The following is a 26,233-nucleotide window of genomic DNA, read 5'->3' as shown; positions in this document are numbered from 1 at the left end:
TAAACAAGGCCCCCAAAAATGGGAAATCTTAGTGAGTCAGCGCAATCACATTAATAAATAAAATTAGATTGAATAACTTTTGCATCACCGCTCTCGGGATAATTTTTACTGGGTCCACTGTAAATTTAGTTTTGCATACGCATGAACTCTTGCATTCATTAAATTCATTGAGATTACAAGATGGCGTTTTTACTATTGAACGAGAAGTTGGCTAAATTAATCGATATGACATATAATTGTGAACTGGCAATTTTAAATTTAGAAAGAGTTGAAAGTCTACAATTTCGATATATAAATTTGGATATCCTATTAATTCCTATTCTGATGAAATCTCCAGATCCTTTGAGGGTGGGAGCAATTATTCTAAATGATTAATTAATGCTTCCAGGAAAAATGATACCGAGAGCGGTGATGAAAAAATTATTCAATCTAATTTTATTTATTAACTGTGATTGCGCTGACTCACTAAGATTTCCCATTTTTTGGGGCCTTGTTTATTCGTAAATACATATGCGCTCCCTGTTATCCTGTTATCACTCTACAAGGAGAAATTTGGTAGGAAGAAAATTTTAATTTTGTCCACAATTATTATTATCACCATTTATTTTCAGGGAGATAATTTTTGTAACCACAAAATTTGCATGTATGCATTTGCATGTTTCTCACCGTGCTCGTCCCCCTGAGTCGGTCACATTTATGCGTGTCGCGAAAATAGTACAAGGGATTCTCCTTAATGTCCCAGGCTCGTCGCCCCTCGTCCTCAAAACCGCACTGGTTCACCTCGATTTTCGACAAATCCAAGTCGAAACTTAGTTCCCCGTATTCCTCCACGATTCTATAAGACAAGGAAAAAAAATGTACAGATTTGTAATTTTTCCCACATCAAAGGTTAATTTTATCATCATGGGTGCGATTTCTGTGGGGTCGGAACAGTAGATTCATTCCAGAAAATGTATAAATAGGATTTAATATATAATGTTATAAATATGAGAATTAATTTCTCTTAATTTTGTTTTGAACTCTCGAAGAATCGACCTACGTAATTTTTTCATTGTTAATATTCGAAAAAAATATAAACGACGTGTAAAGAGCACTAATTTAAATTTGAAGTTAATATTTACATAACATAAGAATTTATTAACGTTTTAATTGATAACAAAAGAAAATGAAACTTTGGAACAACCCTGAAAATTTTCTTCTTTGATTTAAGACTAAATTACGTAAGCATAAAAATTTTTCTATATGTTGACATCATTATAAAATTACAAAAAATGAGAATTAATTTCACTTAATTTTCTTGTGAACGTAGAACAAGGATCAACTTACAAAATTCTCAGGACTCATTTTTTTAAAACTTGTGTTGTTAAAAGAAAAATTGGGAGAAAGAAATTTCGAGGACGTTTTTATGAAAAAAGGAGAGGAAAATATTGAGGTCTTTTGTTACGAGAAAAATTTTCAGGACTTTTTTGAGGAGAAACTAGGAGAAAAAAATTCGGAGTTTTCTTTAAAGAAAAAACGGAGATCAAAAAATTTGCAGGGCCTTTCTTACGCAAAAAAGTTGGACCAAAAATTCCATTAAAAAAAACTAATCACACCCACGCTTTCCTCCAACCCCAAACTTACTTGTCTTTTTTAGAGAAAAAAACTGAGAGAAGAAAATCTTGAAGACTTTTTAGGGAAAACATTTTTGGAAATATTTGCAGGACTTTCACAAGGAAAAAATAGGAAAACAAATTTTGAGGGCTTGTTTAGGAAAAAAAACAAGTGGAAGAGAATTTGCAAGACTTTTTTAGGGAAAAAACCTACTCCAAGCAACTTTGCGGGGCCTTTTAAGATAGCATTAATACCATCTTGGTAGTTAATGGCAACACATTTGGGTGGAAATGACCCCCACCGGCCAACCACTTGACCGATCATGCTCATCTCCGAACTCATCCTTACTTTTTACCCGAAGATGAAGCATGCAAAATTTCAAGTCGATAGCTTTTGTTTAAAGAGAGTTATCGTGCCTACAGACGGACGGACAGACGGACGGACAGACAGACATCTTGACAAATCTATAAGGCCATCTTAAAAGGCCTAAAACTCGGACCAGAAAATTTTCCGGACAAAAAAAACGAAGAAAATTCCATAAAATCCAGAAATCGCACCCACGCTCTAAACATCCACCCCCAAACTTACTTGTCTTTCGTCACGTGGATGGGAAACCAGGCCGTGTACGTGACCAACCAAGCGTTCTCGAGGTCCAGTTTGGGCTGGAGGTGTTGTTTGTGCAACTGCTGGAAAATGTGGCTCGTGTGCCCATGGACGACGCCATGACCACCTCCGGCTGCCCGCTTGTTCTTGCCCGATACGAAGTGCGGATTTCCATGATGCCCGTTCCGCAGTCGGACCCGATGTCCACCTCCGCCTTCTGGGGGCACGTGGGGGACATAATTCAACGTGTGAATCTCGAGTTCCGACTCGGTCATGATTTTCCGATTTTTTGTCGATGAACAATTAAAGTACGGCCACGACCAGAATGATCCGCCCATCATGCCGGTGTCCATTATCCGATTTTTGTGGTAGGTCGACCTATAAATTGGAAATTCAGAACGTACACTTTTAGAAATATTTGTGAAAGTTTGTAAGTTTACGGATTTTATAAAGTTACAAAGGACTGCGTGAATTGGATCAATATTTTATATTTTTTTTATTATGTTCAAAACACTCTTAGAAAACTGGGATTAAATCATTTCGACCAGAGTGCATATGTATGTATGACTCTACCTGAACTGGTAATAACGGGTATTATCGTTATTAATATTATGGTAATGAAAAACAGAAATCTGTAAACTACTACCAATCCGGTGGGAAGTTGCTACCAAATCAATACCAGTGTGGACTCTACCAGATTTTTACAAGTGTATGTACCTATGTAAAATCGTCAAAATCAACACATTTGTAGTGATTTCTCCGCTCTAGGAATTTATTTTAAAATTCTGAACGGCAAATTTGTAGAGCAGGGAGTTGCCAATTAAAAAAAAATATGCACTCCAGATTTTGACCCTTTTTAAAGGAAGAGATCTCAAGTTTAAGAAGCCTTCAGAAAAATTGGAACTCATCGAAACTGGTTCAAAAAACTCAGTCGTTCCATTAATCAACTCACTGATTACAAATTTGTGGTCCAGAATTTTGAATAAATTCCCAAAACCGGAGAAATTATTAAACATGTGCTGATTTTGACGATTTTGGTGGTGAATCATCAAGGCCTAGGAGGACAAAATTTGTATTTATGTACATAACCCTACAAGATTCTTGTTTCATTCGCATTCCCACCTGCAATATCTAAACTTCATGAAAAGTATTGTATAATTTAAAAAAAATTCAAGTTCGACTTGTTCCTCTAACATAAATTAATTATTGCGAAATTTATTTATCAACAAAAATTAACTAATTGTACATAATACATATACTGCACACGTATCGTTAACTTCTAATCTTATAGTGACACAATTTACTTAACATATGACTCGATGACTCATCGCCAAAATGGTCAAAATCAGCATATTATTAAATTAATAATATTAATCATTTTCCGCTCTGGGAATTTATTTTAAAATGCTGTCCGACAAATTTGTAGAGCAGGTTGTTCTCAATTGAAAAAAAATACACTCCAGATTTTGACACTTTTTGCCGGAGGAGATCTCAAGTTTAAGAAGCCTTCAAAAAAATACAAATTTGTCGTCCAAAATTTTAAAATAAGTTCTCAGAGGGGAGAATTTGTGAAATAATAGTCGATTTATGAAATACTGTAAATAAAGTATATTTCGAGTGTGGTCAAGTTTTTCACATAAGTTTTTCGAAATATGAAAATGCGAAAATTTCCATTTTTGCTGTTACGTATTTCATTAGGATTCTTATGTGCTTATCAAAATCTGGATAAGAGAAAATAGGTTTAAATGTTTTAAAAAACAGTCGAACAATTTGTTACAATTTTGACAGGGTTTTAACGTCAATTAGAGAAATATTAGGAATAAAGTATGCTACAACATCAATTCAGATTCGATTAGAGAAGTGAGGTGCGGAATTTTAAAATAAATTCCCAGACCGGAGAAATTATTAAAAATGTGCTGATTTTGACTATTTTGCAGATGAGTTATCCAGTCCTAGAATAAGTTTTCGGAAAAAAATTTCCAAAATTTAAATATGTTTACCTCAATTGAGAATTGTTATGATCATGGTTCATCCATCGGGCGTGGTCAAAGGGCATGTTGGGGTCAAAGAACCACGGCTTTTTTACCAGTTCGCTCAATTTCTCCCGGGTTTTTGTCAAGTTGTAAAACCTGTTGGGATCCGACGTGGTCATCGGGCCTTCCAAAGTGTAGATGAACTGATCCAGCGAGGAAGTGTGGTAAATCAGGAGGCGAAGGTCTTTAAGGGGGTATGCCTAACAAAATTTATATTTATCAATTTTATGGTCACAGCTACATACAGCTCGTTCAAAAAAAATAGAGACAAAAAAATCTGAGAGGTTATCTGGCAGAGTTCGGCACAAAATTGCACAATAAATAAATTTAAGTTGTAAAAATTTAAGGACTTTTGGCTCTATTTTTTTAACGAACATTACCACTTTTTAATTATGGTCATACTAAATATTGTTCGTTCAAAAAATGAAGACAAAAAAATCTGAGAGGTTATCTGACAGAGTTTGATTATACGGCACAATAAAAAAATTAAATCTTGAAATATTTAAGGAATTTTGTCTCTATTTTTTTAACGAACATTACCATTTTTTTTTACTAAAAAACATGAGTTTTTACCACTTGTAAGGTCTCCAGGGCGTAGCGGTACACTTCTAGCTCGTCTCGTTCTATGTGATCAAAAAACGAATAGGAGATATAGTAATTATGCAAATTATGTTAATCAGAATAACCGATTTCCAATAATTATTAATTAACAATTAACTAACAATGGAAATCTCCCTCCCCGATTATGCTATCCGATTTTGAGCAAACTAGTCTCAATCGATGACAATTTTAATTCGCATGAAATTTGCGAAAGACACGGTCTCCCTATGGGCACGTTTGGCAGAGATATTTGCATCCGAAGAGGAGAAAACGCGCAGTAAAGTCGACAAATTGTTCACTTTCCAAATTTCATGTGCGTTTTCTCCTCTTCTGATGCAGATATCACAAAAATCATCATTACAAGAAAACATGTATGACTCTGCTGTCGTACACGTGTTTTTAAGAAATTGTGGAATTTCGTTAATATTCTCAGGTATATAAAATATTAAATAAAGTGTTTTTTATTACAAATAATATCACTATTTTGCAAGAATTATATATCGATCAAAATGCATTCAAATTTAGCAAAAATTTGCAACATTTGATACGTGCTTATTTATTTATCCTCATTTTGTGGCGCTATATTTCCCAAAATTTCTCGCTTTCATATCCAAACTACAACTTTGTTTTTCTCCCAAACTTTTTTTTGCGGACGTGCGATTTTTTTTTGCAAAAAGTTTTTGCCAACGACGCAGTATTTACTACTCTTATGTATTTACGTATGTAGGTGAGGAGAGCAAAGAACGCTGGTTGCGGACAGGTGTCAATCGCTCCCAACAATATTTAGTTGGTAGAATGTAGAACAATGAAAATGAATGAAAAGCAATCTTAAAAGTCGGCTCGGGTTTTGTGTCTTTCTCTTTTTTTCCTTTGATGTTGATTGCGTTTGATTGTGGATGGAAAAGCTTTCGGTAAATCAGGCAGTGTTTCGGGTGGGAGTAACCACTTGCATGAAATAGCTGCAAGAAAATGGTTGCCTGTAGCAATTCCGACCTTTAACCATACCTGTTCGCTTTCATTCATTTGACTGATTATAATAATGAATGAAAATGAATTTCCTGTCATTTGAATGGAAATGACTGAAGGATTCCATCATTTCAGATGAATGACTGTGAATGAAAGATTTCTCATTCATTTCATTTTCACGCTATGCTTAATACATGGGGCGGAATAAGAAATAAAGTCCGATCAAGTGAAACGAAATGAATTTAAATGATGAATGACTGGTGAATTAAAATCTTCCGTCAAAAATCGGGATGACTAACTTTTTTTTGAACAGGTGACAGGTATGTAAATGCATCCACAAAAATGGAGTTGTGTTGTTGAAAGGTTGATTTTTAAATTTTAACTCTTCATAAATTCAAATATGATTTTTTTAAATTTCTAATTTGCTCCTAAATATTTCTCGATTTTGCAAAGTATCAGTTCGACGTCAATAATGGATGTGTATGTAAAAAAGGGTGATAAAATTGGTACAAAGGTTCCTGAATTTTGTTGGAATTTTAGCTCCACGCTGATTTAAAAGCTTACTGCAATTTTTATGCAATTTTTATTTTTTGCTGGATTAAATACAATATTAATTAAATAGATCGGTTATCGATTAAATAGAATGCAGTTTTTATAAGACATCTGGATCTGGTCCAGTTTTACGATTAATTGTTTTTAACTTTGAAATTTCTAATTTCTCCCAAGTTTCTAAATAAATATGTATCGATGTTCGGAAATGGATCAGTTTGACGTCAAAAATGGATGTGCATGTAAAAAATGGTTCGGAAGTTGGTTTAAAGATATCATCCATTCAAAGTGTTTTAAGCAATTTATACAATTTTGATGCAAATTTTATGCAATATTATATGTTCAGCTGGATTAAATAGAATATTAATTAATTAGATCCGTTGTCAATTAAATAGAGTGTAATTTGTTTTTCTATTTAGTTTGTCTTTCAGAATGTCTGCAACAAAAGGCAAGGCACAAGAACCTACGCCACGCCGTTATTCTTCATACGGTGCGTGGCTAGATGGCGCTTATTTTATGCGGTTTCTTGCACCTTGCATTTCTTGTCTGGCTTGCTTTTCAGTGCAAGAAATGTATGCAGCAAACCCACAAGAACTGAAACACTGCTTGCAAAAAATGAGGGGGAGAAAGTGGTTTCTTGCAGGGGAATATTTTGACCTGGGAGAAATGCAGCGCGCAAGAAACTAATCCCGCCGCTATAAATACTTCATACGGCGCGTGGCTAGGTGGCGCTTATTTCTTGCACTTTCTCCCCGTTTCTTGCACCTCGCATTTCTTGCATTGGTTATTTTGCAGTGCAAGAAATGTAGCAAAACGAACACTTGAAAGAAAGTGGTTTCATGCCGCTGCAAATTTTGACCTGCAAGAAATGCACGGCGCAAGAAACCACTTCCCGCCGCTGTAGTTCATACGGGCCGCGGTCTGATGACGCATATTTCTCGCACTTTCTTATACCTAAATTTCCTGCATTTCTTTCATGGCATTGCAAGAAATGTAGCAAACCCGCAAGAAACGAAACACTGTCAAAAAACATGACGACGACAACGAAGGTGAAATTTATTATGATTGATTGATTGATTGATTGATTTATTGATACTAATCTTCCCTCGGGCCATGATCCCATGGAAGATATAAACATTACAATTTTTATTCCATTACAAAGCAGAGATTGAGTAAGGGGTGGCAGACCCCGTAACCTATTGTACCCTAATCAACGAAATTTATTATGAGCAAAAAAAGTAAATAAAAGAAAGCACCTACTTTTAATCTTTTTAGTGAACATGCAAAATCAAAATCCACACAACACAATGTTTTTTTTTTCTTTCTCTCACAAGAGAGAAATGTGTCACAAAAATGTGTGCCTGCTGTGATTGTGATGTGAAGATTGAAGAATCACTTGTTTCTGATTTTTTTTGCGAATTATGTACACATTGCAAAAAATAATGTATTTTCCTTTTCGCCCACGGGTAGATGATAATGACGCAAATCTGCAAGTATTTATCAATATGTGCTACGCGTTATTTTTATGATTGATCTCAAATTAGAAATTAATTTCCAAGCACTTTTCAATCACGTCAATTTGTAAAATTTACCCTGTCAAATATGCAAACTGCTTTTGATCGTGCAGTAATTAATTTGATGTCATTCCATTTGTCAGTTCAATTTAATCGACTTTGCAAAATGCGTATAAACTCGGAATTGGCGAAAACAAGAAATTACAAAGTACACAATTTGTAACCTTGTTAAAAATGAAAATGCGTTGTTTGGAAGGAATTTCTATATACTTTTGCTCGAAATATGATCATTTGACCCTGATGCCAATCCAGTAAGCGCTTGGTCGAGGTCCATTTATATCTCGTTGTGAAGAATCGGCGTCCTGGCATCCAGAAGTTCATATTTCAAGCAAATTTGTGCAAAATTCCCAGATTTTCCAAACAACTTAAATATTTACTTACACTTTTGACAAGGGTAAAAAGTAAGTAGGAATTTTTGGATGATTCGAGTTTTCGAATTTTTTGAAGTCATCTAAACTCTCTTACACATGTTTAGACCATACTAGTTTCAATGGATCACAAATTTAATTAGTATGAAATTTGCAAATGGCACTATCTCCCAATGGGCACGTTTGGCAGAGATATTTGTATCCGAAGAAGAGAAAACGTGCCCTAGAGACGACAAATTTTACACTTTCCAAATTTACTTTTCTCCTCTTCGGATGCAAATATCTCGGCCAAACGTGTCCATTGGGAGATAGTGTCTTTCGCAAATTTCATCCTAATTAAATTTGCGATTAATTGACACTAATTTGGTCCAAATATCTACGCTGAGAGACCTCCATCCATTGTCCGTCTCAATTTCCCCTCATTCAACATACCCATTTACTTATCAACTTACCAATATCCTTCTTATTCCTGACATATTTCTTCAACTTGTACAAAAACGACATGATCATATCCGTCTTTTCGGCAAGAACGTTGGCGAATTCCGTGGAGAGGATGACATCTCGCAAGGAAACGAACTCCTCTGGCCCGAGACAGCCCTCCATCGTCACACCCGTTTTCGACAGCTCGTCAATTTTCCGCAGTTTCTCCGTCTTCTCGTCCAACTCGCGGACGAGGTGCTGTTCAAACGGAAAAAAAGAAAGTCATTTTCATTTCTTTGCTTCCGAAATAAATTGAGTGACTCGAGAACAAAGTGACTTTCTCTTCATTTGTCACCGAGTGGGGATGATGTTTGTCACCTGCCGATTCTCACCAGCGGACAAATAAGTGTGTCCATTTCTCATGTGTTTTTTTTATTGTTTAGCTTTCTTTATGGAGAGAAATACGGTTTATTTGCGATAAAGATGGCCCAGGGTTTCGGGTGCAAGAAGTATGTAGTTGTTTTGCAGGTATTAATTTACGAAATACGAGGCACAAGATGACGCTCATTTCTTGCACTTTCTTGCATTTCCTGCGTTCCAGGTACAAGAAATGCTGCAGGAAATAACAGGAAGAAATTTCAGGAAATAAAGGGGAGAAAGTGGTTCCTTGCAGGTGAATATTTTGACCTACAAGAAAATGTAAGATGCAGGAAGTAATCTGTACATACTTCTGTATGAACTTCAAGTATATTGCACCTGTAATATACTTGATTTTAATTACATTAAACTTTGATTTCTTTCTTGTGACGTTAAAGCTTCTCAGTTGTATATTCTTTAACAACATTTTTTGCAAAAACTGTATTCAGCCAACCCGAAAGAAATTAAAGTCGCAAAAAATTAAACCCGAAAGAAATGAAAGCCGCACAAAATAAAACCCGAAAGATATTAAACCCACAAAAAATGAAACCCTGAAAAGTGAAACCCTGGACTTTTTGTGTCACAATATCAATCCACCCGTATTATTGTCAAGTCATGTTTGGTGCTTGGCAGTTTTATATTATTTATCGAAATTGGTTTCATTCGTGTCCGGAAAAGTGGGGAGATTAATTAATGACACGTGTGTCACTTGGATGTCGGATCGGTCAGTGTCAAACGGAAATGGAAACCTGGTCAGGTACTTAAATACACAAACTTTAACACTTTTTCAGCCCAGGATTAAGATTGATGCGCTCCTTTGCCAGCTCATATTCGCAAAATTTCTCTCCCCATTTTTTGCACTCTTGTGTAACTTTGCAAAATTCACGTATGTAAGGACGCAAATCGTAAATTGGAAGAATAAAATGATCAATATTCAAGTTTACTTAATTCAACTACCTTAGTTTTGAAATTATTTTGAAATTTTGTAAAGCCGCAAAAAAATCGATGTATAATTTTTTAAGTAAAATTGATGACTGGTAAATGATAATTCTACACCTCATTTTACTCAAGAATGCATAGAATTGAAGCCTCCACAAACTATATCCAAAATCTTCTTGAAAGGTAACAAATATTCGTCAAAATTTGAAATTTAGGTTAAAAATCAGTCCAAAAATTAGCTGACCGAATTTTTGTATGATTTTTGAAATATTTTAAAGTCGAAAGAACATTTATTAAATGACTAATTGCCTAATTTATAAGTAGGTTTTATGTAAGGCTGCTTTAATTAGGAAGTTTAACGTAGGACTGGATGACTCATCGCCAAAATGGTCACATTTTGAATCACTTCTCGCCTCTGGGAATTTATTTTAAAATTCTGGACGAAAAATTTGTAGAGCAGAAGTCGTTCCCAATTTTTAAAAATATACACTACGAATTTTGATACTTTTTGAAGGAGGATATTTCAAGGTTAAGAAGCCTTCGGAAAAATTGGACCTCGTCGAAACTGGCTCAAAAAACTCGACGCCATTCCGTCAATCAACTTACTGACTACAAATTTGCCGTCCAGAATTTTAAAATAAGTTCCCAGAGCAGAAGAATGATTAAAAATGTGTTGATCTTTCCGATTTTAGCGATGATCCATCGAGTCCTACGTTCATTGGAACAAATTCGATACAAATACTTCGCAAAATTTCCGGGTAACTTTACTCCTAACATTGCAATAAATTCGATGCAAATAAATATTTCGCAAAATTTCCACGTGTAAATTTACTCTACCCATCGCAATCCAATCTTGTTCGCAAAACTTCCGCGTGTAAATTTACTCTACCCATCGCAATCCAATCTTGTTCGCAAAATTTCCACGTGTAAATTTACTCTACCCATCGCAATCCAATCTTGTTCGCAAAACTTCCGCGTGTAAATTTACTCTACCCATCGCAATCCAATCTTGTTCGCAAAATTTCCACGTGTAAATTTACTCTACCCATCGCAATCCAATCTTGTTCGCAAAATTTCCACGTGTAAATTTACTCTACCCATCGCAATCCAATCTTGTTCGCAAAACTTCCGCGTGTAAATTTACTCTACCCATCGCAATCCAATCTTGTTCGCAAAATTTCCACGTGTAAATTTACTCTACCCATCGCAATCCAATCTTGTTCGCAAAATTTCCACGTGTAAATTTACTCTACCCATCGCAATCCAATCTTGTTCGCAAAATTTCCGCGTGTAAATTTACTCTACCCATCGCAATCCAATCTTGTTCGCAAAATTTCCACGTGTAAATTTACTCTACCCATCGCAATCCAATCTTGTTCGCAAAATTTCCACGTGTAAATTTACTCTACCCATCGCAATCCAATCTTGTTCGCAAAATTTCCGCGTGTAAATTTACTCTACCCATCGCAATCCAATCTTGTTCGCAAAATTTCCACGTGTAAATTTACTCTACCCATCGCAATCCAATCTTGTTCGCAAAATTTCCACGTGTAAATTTACTCTACCCATCGCAATCCAATCTTGTTCGCAAAATTTCCACGTGTAAATTTACTCTACCCATCGCAATCCAATCTTGTTCGCAAAATTTCCACGTGTAAATTTACTCTACCCATCGCAATCCAATCTTGTTCGCAAAATTTCCGCGTAAACAAACTTCCTCCTCCGAACATGGCGAGTAGATAAATTCGATGCAAATATTTCGCCTAACTTAACTCTGACTGCTTTCACCTCTTCACTCTTCTTGACGTAATTAAGTTAAATAATCAAATTAACCGAGTTTTCCCATCGGAAAGTCTGCGTCTCGTTGGTCGGTCGGGTACATAAGTTAACTTCTTAATTTCATTTGCATTTACAAATTAAGGAAACCTGGTGCACGTTGGGAAGACGTCGGGGAGAAAGTCGTCTGTCTGGCTGCCTGGTTATTAAGGGGTGACAACCTCTTTATGGAAATGTTTTGTCTGTCCGTATCCACGATAACTTTAAAACGGATTCGAATTTCGACGTGCTACGCCACGTGTCGAGTTTTTTGTATGGATCATTTTAGACGTAGTTTTGGGCGGGGATTTCAAAAATCGACATAGTTTTGACGTGACATGACCGTGTCGCTTCACCCCTTTGATACATTTCGTTTGCAACGATTTATTTACTTACTTATTTCTTCTTCTTCTCTCTGTTTCTCTTTTGGGATGATTGGAAAATCAATGTTTCTCTTTCCTTCTACTCTCTTCTACCACGGCCAGGCCACAAAACTGGCCCAATTTTCTATCTATCTGTGTAACAAGCTAGAGTAGATTAGAGGATACAACGGCATCTCGGCTTCCTCCTCTGTGTATGTACGTCAAGTCGTCATCATAATCCAATAAATTCTGTTGCTCTTATTCTTACACAATTCGTACTTTCTCGTCAATAACAATGTTTCATTTTGGTCCAGTCAAAAACTAAACACGGTCACCTAAACTGGACACGGTCTAGAAGCGTCTAAAACTATCCTACAAAAATGTCCAATCCAAATTATAAGAATTTTTTAAATCTCAAAATTGTTAACCGTAAAATTGTAAAACTGTGCAAAATAATTTAGACGTCCAAGATGTCCAAATTAATTTTGGACGTGTCCGAAAAGTCCGAAAGCATCCAACATTGGAAATTTGAGCAAAATGTTGCAACTTCTTTGTTACAGACTGTTTTTCAAAACTATTTACGCATAGATATCGAATCTCCCTTTAATTTGGGTTGGTCTGTGATATTTACCACAAAGTCTGGAAAACTTCGTTTCGCATTCTTTCCTATGAGAAATTACGAAATTTTCTAAACTCGTGCCGTATTACACAGCAAAATGCTGTGGGAGCGGAGATTATAGATTTGCAAAAAAGTCGTTAGCAAGGAACTTGCAATATTTTGAAACATTTTACAGTATTGGGCATTCCAAAATTCGGTGTCTAAACCCGGTAAAACCCGGATTTGGGATGACTGTATGATTAAAACCACGGGGAAGATATGTGTCTTCAAAGTTTACAAGCTAAATATTTTCGCTGTACGAAACAAAACGTATGCAAATACCCACTAACCTCATCCAAAACGAGATGGTCCACGTCATGTTGGGCGGACGAGGTGGCGGGTGGGTGGGGTTGATGATGTGGTTCATGTGGTGGTGGGGGCGGATGTATCGGATCCCCCGGGGGAAGTGGTGTCCCCCCCTCGGCAGCCACGGCATCCTTGACGACCTTGACCTTCTCCTTGTCGTGACCTTCAATCCCATTGTAGACCATTTGGAACTCGGGCTCTTCTCTCGAGTCGCTCGTCATGATGTGCGACCCCGTGACGACGGAGGGGGTGACCAGCAGGATGAAAAAGACGAGATTTTTTGCATTGATGCGGCGAACACGTCCCATTTTGGAAATTTGAGTAATTTTTTACGGTTTTTTTTTAAATTAATGTATTTATTTATTCTTTCGTCCCTTCTTTCCTTTCATCTGGAAATAAATAATCGAAATATGTAAATTTAGTATTTTGGACATTTTGGGAGGAAAAGTTGCTCAAATAAATTAAAATATATTTTCGAATTTTATTATTTTTAAATTTTTCTAGCTTCGTTCAAAAATGTTGTGACAATAAATTATTTTGATAACTTTGTACTATGCTTTTAAGTCAAAAATTTTCACTCAGTACATCTCGTACATCTAGAACGAAACTACAAGTAATATCATTTTTGTTATTTGTAAATTAATGACGTCCAAGTTATCCAAGTAAAATGTATTTTCGTATCTTGTTTGCATTGCGATTTCAATTTTTTTTCAGGCTTGTATTTTCGAATTTTGTTGTTCGCATTGCATTTTCAATTTTTTAGCCTTGTATTTTTTGATTCGTAGTGTTTTTCTAACTTCGTGCACAAATCTTGTGAAAATAAATTATTTTATTAAACTTTCCACATGTACTTTTGAGCTTATTACCCCGAAAGCCTTGATTTATCTATGCCAAAATAATATAAATATCATTTTCGTATTTTCAAATTAATTTTGACGTAGAAAATGAAATCCTGTATTTTCAAATTTTATTCGCCTTGTATTTTCAAATTTTATGCTCCTTGTAAATTTTTTTTATTTTTTTCTATTTGCGTCTAAAAATCGGTTGACAAAAACCCATCCAATTATATAACTTGGCATACTTTTAAGTCTATTTCTCTGGAGGCGTCAATCTGCCATAAAATTAACTGCGTATCATTTTAATATTTGTAGATTAACGGCGTCCAAATCATTCAAATAAAATGTCCTCAAATTTTATGCACTCTGTATTTTTATGAAGTCCGGTATTTTACTATGGCTGTTACCACGTGGTAATAAAACCCTCACGTTAATAGTTCGGGAGATTAGCATACATATTTTCCATGCCGGATAACAGATATTTCTCAAATTATAAATTATTCTCAGACATACACAAAGCCCTCCTTTTCCTCTGGGGTTCTGTTTGGCCGACCAAATTGTGAAGGGTATCAATGTACGTATCTCGTGATGATTTATGGTGTGAGACGCCTTCTTTCCAATATCGATCATCATCATCGCGATCATCCTTCTTTATGTTTACAGTGTTTCTTTTCTTGCTGGTGGTTTGCTAGATTTGTTGCAGTGCAACGTGAGAAAGGCGAGAAATGCGAGGTGCAAGAAACTGGTGCAAGAAATATGCGCCATCTAGCCACGCGCCGTATGAAGTATTTATAGCGGCGGGATTTAGTTTCTCGTGCCTTACGTTTCTAAAGATTTAATAAGAATTGCCCAACTCTTTTTTATGGTCTAATTTTTAAATTAAACTTAATTATTCGTTACTCTTGTTAATCGACGTTAAAGTTGACCAAATTTTATTAGACATTGTTTCTTTTGGGTTTGATCCATTTCTTGCACTGCAAAGCAAGCAGAGTAAGAAACTCGAGGTGAAAGAAACTGGGAGAAAGTGCAAGAAATGTGCGCCATCTAGCCACGCGCGTCTGAAGTATTTATACCAGCGGGATTTAGTTTCTCGCGCCGTGCATTTCTTGCAGCTGAAAATATTTACCTGCAAGAAACCACTTTATCCCGGTTATTTCTTGCAAGTGGTTACTTTCTTTCATCCGAAACACTGCTTGTCCATAATATTTAATATTTTTTCTCTTCCCCAAAATTCATGACTGGTTAGCTTTCCGTAAAAAAATGGGATCCTTCCCTTCATTGCATTATCCGTGTTGTTGATTGAGACAGGCATGATAAGTAGCCAGCCAGGCTAACCAGTGGGTCGCCTCCGGGTTACCAAATAGCCGATAAGTCAGTAACTATTCACCCGCCATGCAAACACAATTCCCAATGCACTCGAGTATTTTGTCTTCATCTCAGCTTCCTTCTTGACTCGCCCGGTTACACACTTGGTTGGATGGTCGGCTGGAGAGAGAAAGCTGGCAGGCGTCGGCATGCCAGAGTGCAGTGCATATTCGGGAAGACCTTTTTTGAGGTGGATCCTTCATAAGAAATTTTTCCCGGGTGTCAGAATTTTTTGCGAAAATTATTTTTTTTGCGAGAATTGTCCATGAGAAATTTTTGCGTGCGTTAGTCCATAACAATTTTTAGGGCGAATTGTGTTCGAATGTGGAAGAATTTTTATCGCCCATCGCAATTTTTTGCGAGAATCGTCCATAACAAATTTTTTGTGTAAATTGTCTTTAAGAATCTTTTGCGTGCATTTTTGCATAATAATTTGTTGCTTGCAATAAAATTGTCGACGAGAATTTTTGGCGTGAATTGTGTTTTTGAATTTTTTGCGTGCATTTGTTCGTAAAATTTTTTAGCATGCACATGTCAATAAGAAATTTTAGTGCGAATTTTTTAGCGTGGATCGAGCAGCATAATTTTTTTGCGAGAATTATACAAAATACATTTTTATTTTATTTTGTTCACAATAATTTTTAGTGTGAATTGTCTTTTTTTGTCCATCGTCCCTGCCGATCTATGTCGCCCACTTGCCGTAAGCGGAGGAGATAATGAATTCGGACGTGCACTACTGGGTCCGACAAGAAGACAACCATCCAACCAACTAACTTTCTCCAACAGAAACTTATTGATCTCTCCCTCTTCTCACACCCCTTAACTTTTCACTCTCACTTCTCCTCTCACCAAAATCTCAATCCGACTTCCTGACCAGTGGCCGCGGAAGCTGTGGGGACATCGGGGGACGTTATCATTGCAGGATAGGGGGAGGGAGGGGTTTATTTAATATGGGCGGATGATGCGGACATCGAACAACTGTGGGGACATTATCCCTCTGTCCCCACCCACACTTCCGCGGCCACTGAATTAAAGTATGTTATACTCGTATAATCAGTGGCCGCGGAAGCCATGGGGACATCGGGGGACATTAACATTGTAGGATAGCGAAGGGCGGGGTTTATATAACATGGGGATGATGGGAACAACGAACAACTGCCCCTCTGTCCCCACCCACCCTTCCGCGGCCCCTGACATCAAAGTGCGAAACATTTTCGCTCCGAAATATATGCCGTAAAAAAAGCCGCAACTTTGTTCCTGTCTCATTTATTATGCCACCGTGTATTTTAATTGCCTAGTAAAACTGTCGCATGGAGATCTGGAGAGAGAGAGAGAGGTGCACTTTGTCTCGCTAAATTCGACACGTACAAAGTCGCTCCCCCATCACCACAACAGAAACGCAACTTTCACTCCCAAATTTCTCTTTCTGCCTTGGCTTTGACAAAATGGTTTAAACCGCAATGATATTACTTGGCTGGGAACAGACAGGGTTTCGGGTTTAAGCAGGTTTTTTGGCAAGATGGTTTTTACAAACTCGGACAAAAATGTGACAATTTTGTTCAAAATATCGTTTCTTCTCATGTTTGGCAGAATGTACATATTACAAAAATTTAAAAAATATATGACCATTTTGTTCCAAATGTTGAATATTGGATCAAGTTATGGTCGGGTTACAGACCGGATATTAAAATAAAATATGAACAAGTACGCCATTTTGTTCCCAATTTCGAAATCTGAGATGTTCAGGATCAAAATATTTTACTAGCAATATGAGTTTGAACACATTTTGGAAATAATTTATAAGGGTTTCGAAATATTAAAATGTGTGTGACTCCATTCAAAATTCTATCCTCAGTTTGTTTCCCATTTCCTAAGGACTTTGGTTCAGTGGTAAAAACTCGGAGAACCCTACTGGTTTTTACCATTTATATAAAACCACCCTATCCCGTCTCGCCTGCTTTAATCTCTTCTCCAGTCTCCCCTCAAACCTCATGGCCATGGCCACACAATTTTACTTTCCTATTTACAACTTTAATTTCTCGTCTCGTTTTTCAAACCCGACTTCTTGTCCCGTGTAATAATAATAAAGTCAACTCCACCTCACTCACAATGGGGACGCAAACCATGTTCAACCCAGATTAATTTTTGATTGAGTTAGTTTGAAAGAGCAACTCTTTAGAAACAACGTTTACTTCGATATTTGCGCAGATGCGAAAAATTCAGCAAGTTTTTGGCGCTGTAAGTTCGCGAAATTGCGCAACTGCCGTCGCAAGCACAGATTCCGCTGGAAAACTCAGCGTTCTCGCAAACTTGCGGCGCCCAAAACTCGCAGAATTTTTCGCATCTGCGCAAATTTAACACTAACTATTGTTTCTAAAGAATCGCACACTTTGAGGCTAACATCGTCAAAAACTAATCTGGATTGAACATGGCTTGCGTTCCTATTTCGCGAACTTATGCGGCGCCCAAAACTTGCTAAATTTTTCGCATCTGCACAGATTCTAAACTAAATCGTATTTCGAAAGAGTTGTTCTTTCAAATTAACATCGCCAAAAAATAATCTGGGTTGAACCTGGTTTGCATCTCTATTGTCACTTTCACCCGGAGGAGACGAACCTCCTGCATCCCATTACATTAAGAGATTCCATTAATGATATCTCTGAAGAGTCGTCTAATCTACTTCCGCCACGGCCACGTCGCTCGCCCCCTTGTCATTTGCATTTAGAGTGCCACTTGTCACAAGACGGGCACCCAGCCAAATTAATGACTGACGCGGAAAGTGACGCTGTCATGACGGGAGTCGTCCCGCAGCGAAAATGCAGCCAAGTAAATGAAACTGTGAAAGTATGGATTTTTGCGAAATATATTTTGGGAAGACTTGCATTGTCACGAAAATTGCGAGATTTTTTAGGAAAGGTGGACCTAAAGTAGAACCAAATTGAGATTTTAGAAAAAAGAATGAGAAATATTTTCGGAAAACTTTAATTTTTGTGTTGGCCACAATTTTGGAAAAAATTTGGCATAAAAGTCAAATTATAGGTTTTTGCAAAAAGAAGGGAAAATATTTTCAGAAAACTTGAATTTTTGGCAGATTTTTTGGGAAAGTTGATATCCAAATCGGGTTTTGGCAAAAAGATGTTTACACGAAACCTGCATTTTTACCTGTGTTTGGCCAGAGTTTTAGGGAAAGTTTGACCAAATTACAATCAAATTAAGATTTTCGTTAAGGAATGAGAGTTATTTTCGGAAAATTTGCATTTTTACAAAAATTGCCAGATTTTTATGGGGAAAGTTTAACAAAAACGCAATAAAATAAGGATTTACACATAAAAATACGACAAATTTTCAGAAAACCTGCTGCATTTTTCTCCGTGGCCAGATTTTTTGGGGAAAGTTTGACTTAAAAGTGCAATCATATTAAGATTTTCATAGAACAGAATGGGAAATATTTTCGAAAAACTTTGCAATTTTCTCTGTTGCCAGATGTTTGAGGAAAGTTTGACTTAAAAAGTGCAATCAAATTACGTGTTCATGGGATAAGTTGGTTCGTGGACTCTTCAGTTAACAAGTTTTTCTCGGAAGGAGACAACTTTTAATTTCGTGTCGTTCCAGGTTTTAATGAAATTTGAGCTTTTGCTTGGTTGCACAACCACAGCAAAATGCGACACAATTCGACATCGTGGTCGCAACTTTTTCATGGAATGCCCGACTGAATTTGAATTTTCAAATTATTTTATAAAACTGAATTTATGATATGTCAAAAAAATTATGAAATTTCATAATTCAGTGACTTGCTTTACACGAATTAATTATAAATCACTAATTACATTTGAATCAAAACTGTAAATATTAATGCGATTTAGCAATTTGTTATGTTTTTATCACTTCGAAGTAGAGACATTTTCATGAAGATTTTTATAATTTATATATACTAAATTTTGTCATAAATTTTGTTAAGCGACACAATTTGACATCGTGGTCACCAGTTTTTCATGAAAAACGGCTGAATTTGACTTTTCAAATAATTTTATAAAACTGGATTTATGACATGCAAAAAATTCAAGAAAATTCATAATCTAGTGACATATTTTATATTTTAAATTAACTATAACTCTCTATTAATTAAATTACATCATGACTTTAAATAGTAATGCCATATTTTTCCGCCATTTACATGTTTAATGAATATATTGATAAAATTCATGTATGCAGGTCGGCCATTTGAGTCAATGAAGTTTACAGTGTAAATTCTACGTTTTGTCGATTTTTTAATGTTTTTATCACTTCAAGGAAGAGACATTTTTATGAAGTAATAAGTACTTAATTTCGCCATAAATTTTGTAAAATTCACTCATACCCACTTTTTCATGGAAGACGACTCAATTTAAATTTTCAAATTATTTTGATCAACCTGAATTTAAATTTATATAATGCATAAAAATTCAAGAAATTTCATAATTCAGTAACTTAATTCACACGAATTAATTATAAATCACTAATTGCATTTCAATCAAAATTTTAAATAATAATGCGATATGTTCATGCCATTCACATTTTTGATGAATATTTTTGATACTAAAAACATTTAAATAGATCATCCATTTGAATATGATAATTAACAGAATACAAAATATAAGTTTTATTATATCTACTTTATCTATTTGTTTATTATGTATTTTTAATTTCAAAGTACGTACATTTTTATAGAATTTGTACTTAATTTTTCGCCATAAATTCTGTGAAATTTGGTCAACCACAGCAAAATGCGACACAATTTGATGTTGTGGTCACAACTTTATGATGTAAGACGACTGAATTTGAATTTTCAAATTATCGTATAACGCTGGGTTTATGAGATGCAAATAAAATCAGGAAATTTCATAATTCAGTAACTTAAGTTACTGAATTATATGTATAAATCAATTGATTTATACATACAAATTAATATTAATTATTAATCGCTAATTATATTTCAACCAGGACTCGAAATATTGGTGCGATTTGTCAATTCGTTTTGTTTTTATCACTTCGAATAGTCATTTTTATGACGATTTTTATGTTTTTTTTAAATATAATTTCGTCATAAATTCTATGAATTTTAGTCAACCACAGAAAAATGCGACACAATTCGACATCGTGGTCGTGCCCATGAAAGACGAATGGAATTTTCATGGTATTTTAAGGGAATTTAAATTTTCAAATTATTTTATAAAACAGGATTTATGAAATGTAAAAACTAATATTTGCAATTCAGTACATTGATTTACACTAATTAATTATAAATCACTAATTACATTTCAATTAAGACTTTAAATATTATTAATGCAATTTCCACGCCATTTGCATTTTTAGTAAATATTTTTGATATTAATTGTAGGGATGGTAATCCGTATCCTAAATTAACCGATCCGTAGGATAGGATCGGATAAATACAGGATCGGATCGGATCGGATTTGCTCGCTTTAGGATCGGATCGGCTCCCGGTTCTACTCGAAATCCGATGCGATCCGATCCTAGGATCGGATCGATCGTAGGATATCCGCGGATGATATGTGTGAGACACCTTGTGTCTAACTATGGAAATACTTTACCAGCTGCTTTTCTTTATTTATTGGAACGGTTTTTGGTGAGTTCATCACATGGCGTACATTACCCGAATGAGCCGAATTATCCTATTATTTTACACCAGTTATTTTTATTTTGGCGTTCAAATTATTCAATTTAGTATGATTTCAACGCCAAAATAAAAATAACTGGTGTAGAATAATAACATAATTCGGCTCGTTCGGGTAATGTACGCCATGTGACGAACTCACCAAATGTGAAACGAGTTTACATCGGATGATCCGAGGATCCTGTGCGATCCTAGGATTTCATCGGTTAGGATCGGATCGGATTGTCTGATCCTCGGATCCTCTATCCGATCCGTGTGAAAATCCGATCCTATCCGAGTTTTTACGATCCTAGGATAGGATCGGTTACGGATTACCATCACTAATTAATTGTTAATACAGATTCTTCATTTGCGCCGGGAAATTTACAAGATATGCATGAATTTTAGAATTTTATATTTTTTCAAATTTTTTATCTTATCACTTTGAAGTAGAAACATTTTTATGAAGTGTATAATATTTCGCCATAATTCTGTGAAATTCCGTGTATCACAGAAATGCGACACAATATTCGACATCATGGGCACACCCACGATGCCACACTTTTTCATGGAATTTGAATTTTCAAATTATTTTATACAACTGAATTTATGAAAAAACTCAAGAAATTTCATAATTCAATAACTTGACTTAGCCGAATTAATTAAAATTCACCAATTACATTTCACCCAGGACTTTAAATATTAAAAATGCTATATTATCACGCCGTTTACATTTTAAGTAAATATTAATGGTATAAATCAGGTCTGTAGATTCTCTTTATTTGGGTCAACAAAGTTTACAATGTAAATGTTCACATTTTATCAATTTTTAAAATGTTTTGATCACTTGGAAGTAGAAATATTTTTTCATGAAGTATGTAATATGTACACGATTTCGTAATTTTTTTTCTTAAATTCAAACAAATGCGACACAATTCGACGTCGTGGTCACAACCAGTTTAATTTTTCATGAATGACGACTCAGTTTAAATTTTATAATTATTTCATAAACCTCAATTTATGAGATGCAAAAAGGTCGTGAAATTTCACAATTAAGTAATTTGATTTACACAACTTATCAATATCTGTAAATAACTAATTACATTTCAATCCCTGCTTTAAATATTACTAATATTTTCTTCACGCCATTTACATTTTTAGTAAATATTAGTAACACAAATCATTTATATACAGATGCCTGGATGTGGCCTCACAGTGCTTAAAATTTTTTGAAATTTTTTGAAATTTCGCCAACCACAGATATTAGATGCATTTTGAAATCCGTGATCACAACCAATTTTTCATGTAATTTGAATTTTCAAATTATTTGGATAAACCTGAATTTATGAGATGTAAAAAACTCACGAAATTTCATAATTCAGTAACTGAATTATCAAATTCAGTTCATTTAAACGAAGTAATTAAAAATCACTAATTACATTGCAATCTTGAGTTTAAATATTAATAATGAGATATTTCCACACCATTTACATTTTTAGTCAATATTATGCATTAAATTTGTGTTTATAGATCATCCACTTGCATACAACAATTTACAGAATTCAAATTATAAATTTTGCATTTTATAGATTTTTTTAAATAGATTTTATCGTTTTAAAGTAGATCCAGTTTAGAGTACTGAATTTCGCCATCAATTTTGTGAAATTTAGTTGACCACAAAAATATGACACAATTCGACACACACTTTTTCATGGAATTTGAATTTTCAAATTATTATTTTATGCAAAAACTCAAGAAATTTCCTAATTCAATTCAATAACTAGATTTCCACAAATTATAAATCACAAACTACATTTTAATATGATTTAGATATTAATAATGCGATATTTTCACGCCATTTTACATTTTTAATAAATATTAATAATTTAAGTTACTTATATAGATCATTCTCTGACCGAGGACAATTAACAGAATGTAAAATTTATACCTGTACGAATAAGTAGAATCAATTACAAAAAAATTACACTATCGATTTTTAAAATATATTTTATCGTTTTAAAGTAGTGACATTTTTGAAATTTTAATTCTGCCATAAATTTTTTGAAATTCCGCCTACCACAGAAATGCGGCACAATATTCGACATCGTGGGCTTTGACGGAAGACTGTATAAATTTTCAAATTATTTTAAAAAAACTGGGTTTATGGGAGGCAAAAAAACTCAAGAAATTTCATAATTCAGTACTTTGATTTACTTACACGAATTGATTATAAATCACTAATTACATTTCAACCAGGACTTTAAATAATAATGCGATATTTTCACGCCATTTACATTTTTGTGAGTATTTTAGATAAAATACATTCACATAGATCATCCACTTACATTTTCCAATTAATAGGAAACAAAATATAAATTTTATACTTTAGTTATGTTTATATTCGGTTTTTATAATTTTAAAGTAGATACATTTTACAGAAATTCGACACAATTCGGCATCGGCACAACTCACCTGTCACAACAACTTTTTCTTGGAGGGCCGGCTGAATTTGAATTTTCAAATTATTTTTAAAAACTGAATTTATGAGGTAAAAATTCAAGAAATTTCATAATTCAATAACTTGACTTACACGAATTAATTATATAAATCATGAGGACTTTAAATACTAATAATGCTATATTTTCACGCCATTTGCATTTTTAGTAAATATTAATAATTCAACTTAATTATGTAGATCCTTTTTATTTGGGTAAACAAAAGTTTACAATGCAAATGTTTACATTTTATCAATTTTTAAAATGTTTTGATCACTTCGAAGTAGAAACATTTTTTCATGAAGTATGTAATATGTACACAATTTCGTAATTTTTTTTGTGAAATTCAAAGAAATGCGACACAATTTGACGTCGTGGTCAAAACCAGTTTTTTTTAAGGAAAGACCGGCTGAATTTGAATTTTCAAGTTATTTGCATAAACCTAGATTTAGGAGATGCGAAAAATTCAAGAAATTTCATAATTAATTACTTTGATTTACACGAATTATAAATATCACTAATTATATTTGAAATATAATATTTTAATTCCTGCTTTAAATATTACTAATATTTTCACGCCATTTACATTTTTAGTAAATATTAGTAACACAATTAATTTATATACAGATGCCTGGTTGTAGCGACACAGTGCTTATTTTTGTTAGAATTTTTTTGAAATTTCGTCAACCACAGATATTAGATGCATTTTGAAATCCGTGATCACAACCACTTTTTCATGTAATTTGAATTTTCAAATTATTTGGATAAACCTGAATTGAATTAATGAGATGCAAAAAAAATCACGAAATTTCATAATTCTGTACTTGATTTAAACGAAGTAATTAAAAATCACTAATTACATTTGAATCTTGAGTTTTAATATTAATAATGAGATATTTCCACGCCATTTACATCTTTAGTCCATATTATTCATAAGATTTATGTATATAGATCATCCACTTGCATACGAAAATTAACAGAATACGAAATATAAATTTTACATTTTATATATTTTTTTATAGATTTTATCGTTTCAAAGTAGATACATTTTTATAGAGTAAGTGCTTATAATTTCGCCAGAAATTTTGTGAAATTCGGACAACCGCAGCATCGCGACATAATATTTGACAGCTCGAATTTTCAAACTATTTCATAAAAATGAATTGATGAGGTGAAAGAACTAAAGAAATTTCATAATTCAATAAGTTGATTTGCACGATTTAATTATAAATTACTAATTGGGTTTCAACCCAGACTTTAAATGTTAATGATGCGATATTTTCACGCCATTTGCACGTTTAGTAAATATTATTGATTCTGTTCATTTATATAGATTATCCATCCGAGGTACAATGAGGGTTTTCACGTCACCTTCGTAACTGTCGTAACTGTCGTAAATAGCGTAAATTTACGACATCTACGAAAATTCCATGCTTACGAAGCTTCGTAAATATACGCAAGGTTGAGACATCTTTTTCGTTCGTAAAAAAATTTAGTAAGCATAAAAATCATGATATTTCGAACACCATAGTTACCGATGATATTAGGGAAGGAAAAATTAGAAATAATTTTTACAAAATATTTTTTACGAAGGGTCTTTCACGTCAACCCGTCGTAAATGACGTAAATTTACGAATTTTATTTTACGAATCCACAGTTAAGAAGGTCGTGAAAACCCTCAATACAGAATACAAAATATGAATTTTTCACATTTTATACATTTTTTAATAGATTTAATCGTTTCAAAGTAGATACATTTTTATCGAGTAAGTGCTTAATTTCGCCATAAATTTAGTGAAATTCGGGCAACCACAGAAATGCGACATAATATTCGACATAGTGGGCAACCCACTTTTAACGAGAGACACCAAGAATTTTCAAACTATTTCGTAAAAATAAATTTATGAAGTGTAAAAACTCAAGAAATTTCATAATTCAATAACTTTATTTACACGAATTAATTATAAATCACTAATTACATTTTAATAAAGACTTCAAATTTTAATGCGAATTTTTTTTACACTTTTAGTAAATATTATTGATATTATTATGATGTTTAAAGATTTTGCATCCATTAGACTCAATGTACAGAATACAAAATATACATTTTATTCTTTATATATTGTTCATAGATTTTATCATTTCAAACTAGAGACATTTTAGAGTATATAATTTCCCCATAAATTCTGAGAAATTTAGTCTACCAAAGAAATGCGACACAATATTCGACGCATCCACTCTATGACGGAAGACGGATTTTCAAATTATTTCATAAAACGGAATTTATGAGATGCAAAAAGTCAATAAATTTCTGACCTAGCTTGATTTACACGATTTATAAATCACTAATTACATTTCAATATTACTTGAATATTTATAATATTTCCACGCCATTTCCACTTTCAATAAATAGTATTTATATTATTTACTTCTAAAGATCATTTGCTTAGGAGTCAAAATTTAGAGGATACAGAATATGAACTTTATACTTTGTCTATTTTATTTATTGAGTGTTCAACCGACTCAACTCTGATAAACAAGATGATTTGATTTTTGAAATAGTTAGATTCAGAAAAAAGTGAGAGTTTATCAAATAATTTCCGAGTTAACTCGGAAATCTACAGGTTTCCGTATCAGAACTTTAGTTAGCGATACTTTAAGTTTTAAGTTTTAATAAATGG

General features: G+C 34.1%; 1 protein-coding gene across 1 annotated transcript in view; it reads right to left on the bottom strand.

The window, feature by feature from the left end:
- The window catches only part of LOC110848217 (probable G-protein coupled receptor CG31760), a 133,196-nt gene that overhangs the window by 32,934 nt on the left and 74,029 nt on the right, over positions 1–26,233 (bottom strand). Inside the window, exons 4-9 of the mRNA XM_022095376.2 lie at positions 13,188–13,592; positions 8,739–8,964; positions 4,803–4,852; positions 4,197–4,429; positions 2,182–2,574; positions 667–835 (exon numbers count right to left, since the gene is read on the bottom strand). Of these exons, the coding sequence (XP_021951068.1) occupies positions 667–835; positions 2,182–2,574; positions 4,197–4,429; positions 4,803–4,852; positions 8,739–8,964; positions 13,188–13,511 (1,395 nt within the window). The 5' untranslated portion in view covers positions 13,512–13,592. The remainder of the gene's footprint in view (positions 1–666; positions 836–2,181; positions 2,575–4,196; positions 4,430–4,802; positions 4,853–8,738; positions 8,965–13,187; positions 13,593–26,233) is intronic.

This window comes from Folsomia candida, unplaced genomic scaffold (assembly GCF_002217175.1).
Source record: "Folsomia candida strain VU population unplaced genomic scaffold, ASM221717v1 Fcan01_Sc004, whole genome shotgun sequence".
Taxonomy (NCBI): domain Eukaryota; kingdom Metazoa; phylum Arthropoda; class Collembola; order Entomobryomorpha; family Isotomidae; genus Folsomia; species Folsomia candida.
The sequence above is the reverse complement of the archived record's forward strand: the minus strand, read 5'-3'. Positions and strand labels throughout refer to the sequence as shown.